This window comes from Lactuca saligna, chromosome 5, assembly GCF_052625555.1.
Source record: "Lactuca saligna cultivar CGN05327 chromosome 5, ASM5262555v1, whole genome shotgun sequence".
In the NCBI taxonomy this organism is placed as follows: Eukaryota; Viridiplantae; Streptophyta; class Magnoliopsida; order Asterales; family Asteraceae; genus Lactuca; species Lactuca saligna.
This window is the reverse complement of record NC_136421.1, coordinates 300121043-300123848: the sequence shown is the minus strand read 5'-3', so window position 1 is coordinate 300123848 and position 2806 is coordinate 300121043. Positions and strand designations below refer to the sequence as shown.

At 37.2% G+C, this 2806-nt stretch overlaps 1 protein-coding gene across 1 annotated transcript; it reads left to right on the top strand.

The window, feature by feature from the left end:
• The first annotated feature begins 616 nt into the window (after positions 1–616).
• Positions 617–2572, top strand: LOC145048360 (Excinuclease ABC, C subunit, N-terminal). The gene is made up of 4 exons (XM_078996820.1): positions 617–835; positions 1221–1359; positions 1456–1589; positions 1682–2572. Exons 1-4 carry the CDS (start codon positions 651–653, stop codon positions 2373–2375), a joined length of 1152 nt encoding a protein of 383 aa, XP_078852946.1. The 5' UTR covers positions 617–650; the 3' UTR covers positions 2376–2572.
• The last annotated feature ends 234 nt before the right edge of the window (positions 2573–2806 follow it).

The following is a 2806-nucleotide window of genomic DNA, read 5'->3' as shown; positions in this document are numbered from 1 at the left end:
AATTAGCCGGTTCACCTAAACCAACAACATCTTCCTCTACTTACTTATACTCCATAAACTCACATGTCCTCGAACGAATTGGAGTGGAGTGGTAAATGAGCTCGACATCCTACATGGCAAGGACATGTCCTAAGGCACATCGGACCTCACCTGTGGCAAGCACAATAAAGGTTTCACCCCTCTTCTAAACCAAGATGAAACTTAGGTTGAGCTTAGGTTGCCATAACAAACATGACTCCCTTTCCCTTAATCCTTATACCAAATATAGATTGGCAAAATGGTAATTTTGGGTTTTGTTTACAAAAAAAATACGTTTTTTTTTTTTATTTGTTTTTGATTTTTTTTTTTAAACCTTTGAAATGGGACGTAAAGGAACCCGGCTCGATATCAATAGTACCGACTTATTTCGAACTGATTCAACACCTTCCTGTTGTAGCCCAGCGGTATCCGGTGTTGCCCTCCCTACTTGAGGTTGAGGGTTCAAGTCCCGTCGTGGACATAGGTGGATTTAAGGTGTAGTTTAGGAGTAAGTTAGATTTGCCGTTTCAAAAAAAAAAAAAAAAAAAAAAAAAAGTCAAAAGTCTAAATTCGTAACGGTCGGATTTTATAAGACTGACGTTGGGTGGGTGAAGTGAACGTTAGTGAAGATAATGGGGAAAAGAAAGGGGCGTCAATCTGAGAACACAGAAACCCTAAATACTTCTAGTAAGGGAGGAGATGATGAATCCATGAATGGACGATCAGATGATTTAGAAGAAGGCGAGAAATCAGGCTTCTTCGCTTGCTATTTGTTGACGTCACTCTGCCCTAGATACAAAGGACACACCTACATCGGGTAATTTTTTGCTTTCCTTTCGATCTCCATTTTCTGTTTAGTAATTGTCACAAGTTACGGTTTCTAATGACTATCGATGTATGATTCTTTGATAATTAGCGATCCAGATGCTATTTTGGGTGTATTTGCGTTACTGATTTCTGAAACTCGCTCAATCCCCATTGATCGATAAATTAGAGTTGTTATACTTTAAATGTTATGTTTTCTTTTCGATGAGTTAAAGCTTTTAATAATTGTAGCCATATGATTCCTCGATAATTAGCAATCCAGGCCACGTTTATAGTTTATCTGTGTTACTGATTCCTCTATAGCTTACAGATTTTTTATTCTGAATTGATTTTACATCGGTTGATGATGTGTGTTTCGTTGTTATATCATTTTCTAGGTTCACTGTGAACCCAAGGCGACGTATTAGGCAACATAATGGTGAATTATGCAGCGGTGCATTTAGAACCAAGAAAAAACGCCCTTGGGAAATGGTACTCTGCATCTATGGTTTCCCAACTAATGTTGCTGCTCTTCAGGTATGCACAATCATCTATCAACTCAAAACGCCAATCACCTTTCAAATAATCTAAATGTGGAATTAATATTCGAGATTTCTTTACATTGTTACTCAGTTTGAGTGGGCTTGGCAACACCCTGTGGAATCACTAGCAGTAAGAAAGGCGGCAGTTGGTTTTAAATCACTGGGTGGACTTGCAAACAAGATCAAATTGGCATACACAATGCTCACTCTACCAACCTGGAACAAGTATGTACACTGTTTTTGACCTTTTTCAGTTCAAATTATCTCTGTGTGCTTGTTCATACTTACTAACATTTTATCTGTATGATTTGATGAAGCTTGAACCTCAATGTAAACTTCTTTTCAACAAAATACACAAAGCATTATGCGGGATGCCCTACCTTACCCAGCCACATGAGGGTTCATGTTCGCTCCATGGATGAACTTCCGTGTTACACAGAAGGATATAAAGAGAGTGAAGAAGATGATATGTTTGCATTTGGAAACGATTTTAGAGATGATGATGAAGAACCGGTTTTTGTTTCTTCAAATCATCATAACAACAAAGAAGAAGAAGAAGAAGCAACTTCTGTTTCAGATACTGAAATTCATGAACAAGAAGTAGAACCAGTTTTTGTTTCTTCACATCATGAAATCATTGAAAAAGAAGAAGAAGAAGAAGAAGAAGAAGAAGAAGAAGAAGAAGAAGAAGAAGAAGAAGAAGCAACTTCTGTTTTGGATACTCAAAATCTTGATGATGCTTCAGTGTGGGTGATCAGTGATACACCAGAGAAATCGTTTGTGTGTCCAGTGATTGAAGATGGAAATGGTAAAGTGAAGGGTGAGGATGGAATTGGAATTGGGAATGGATTTGGAATTGGAATTGAGATTCCTGTTTACAGTGGTGGGGTTGAGGTGATAGATGTTTTCAGTCCATCACCGGAGTACAAGGCGAGTTCAAGGAAGAAAAGGGCGGTTTTTGTTGACTGCCCTGAGATTATTGACTTGACTCAGTCTCCCATATGTGTGTAAGTGTATGTTGTTTACAGCGACCAGCTTTCACTATCTAAGTGAAAGAAGCCAAACTTGGTTACTAAAACGGGTGTATGGTGAAAGTTGAGGGACTCAATTGTAATTCATGTTATTTGTTTTATTATTACATAAAGAGTGGAATGATCATTCTATCATGATTCATGTAATATAAAATCTTTGTTTGTTTGTTTTTTTTATTATTAGTTTTCTATTTATGATAAGTGGTAGTTAAATTGGATACTTGCACTTTTCCCTTGGGTTAATTTGTTTAGAAACTAACTAGTAACCACATGAAAGTTTATCTCCTTTTTAACTAATTTCTAAATGAATTTCCCATTTGAGCCTTTGAAAATAAAGACAAAACTGCAAATTTGGTCTTTGTGGTTTGTCAAAACCTTTGGATGGGGTCCAAAAAGTTTCCAGCTTGCACC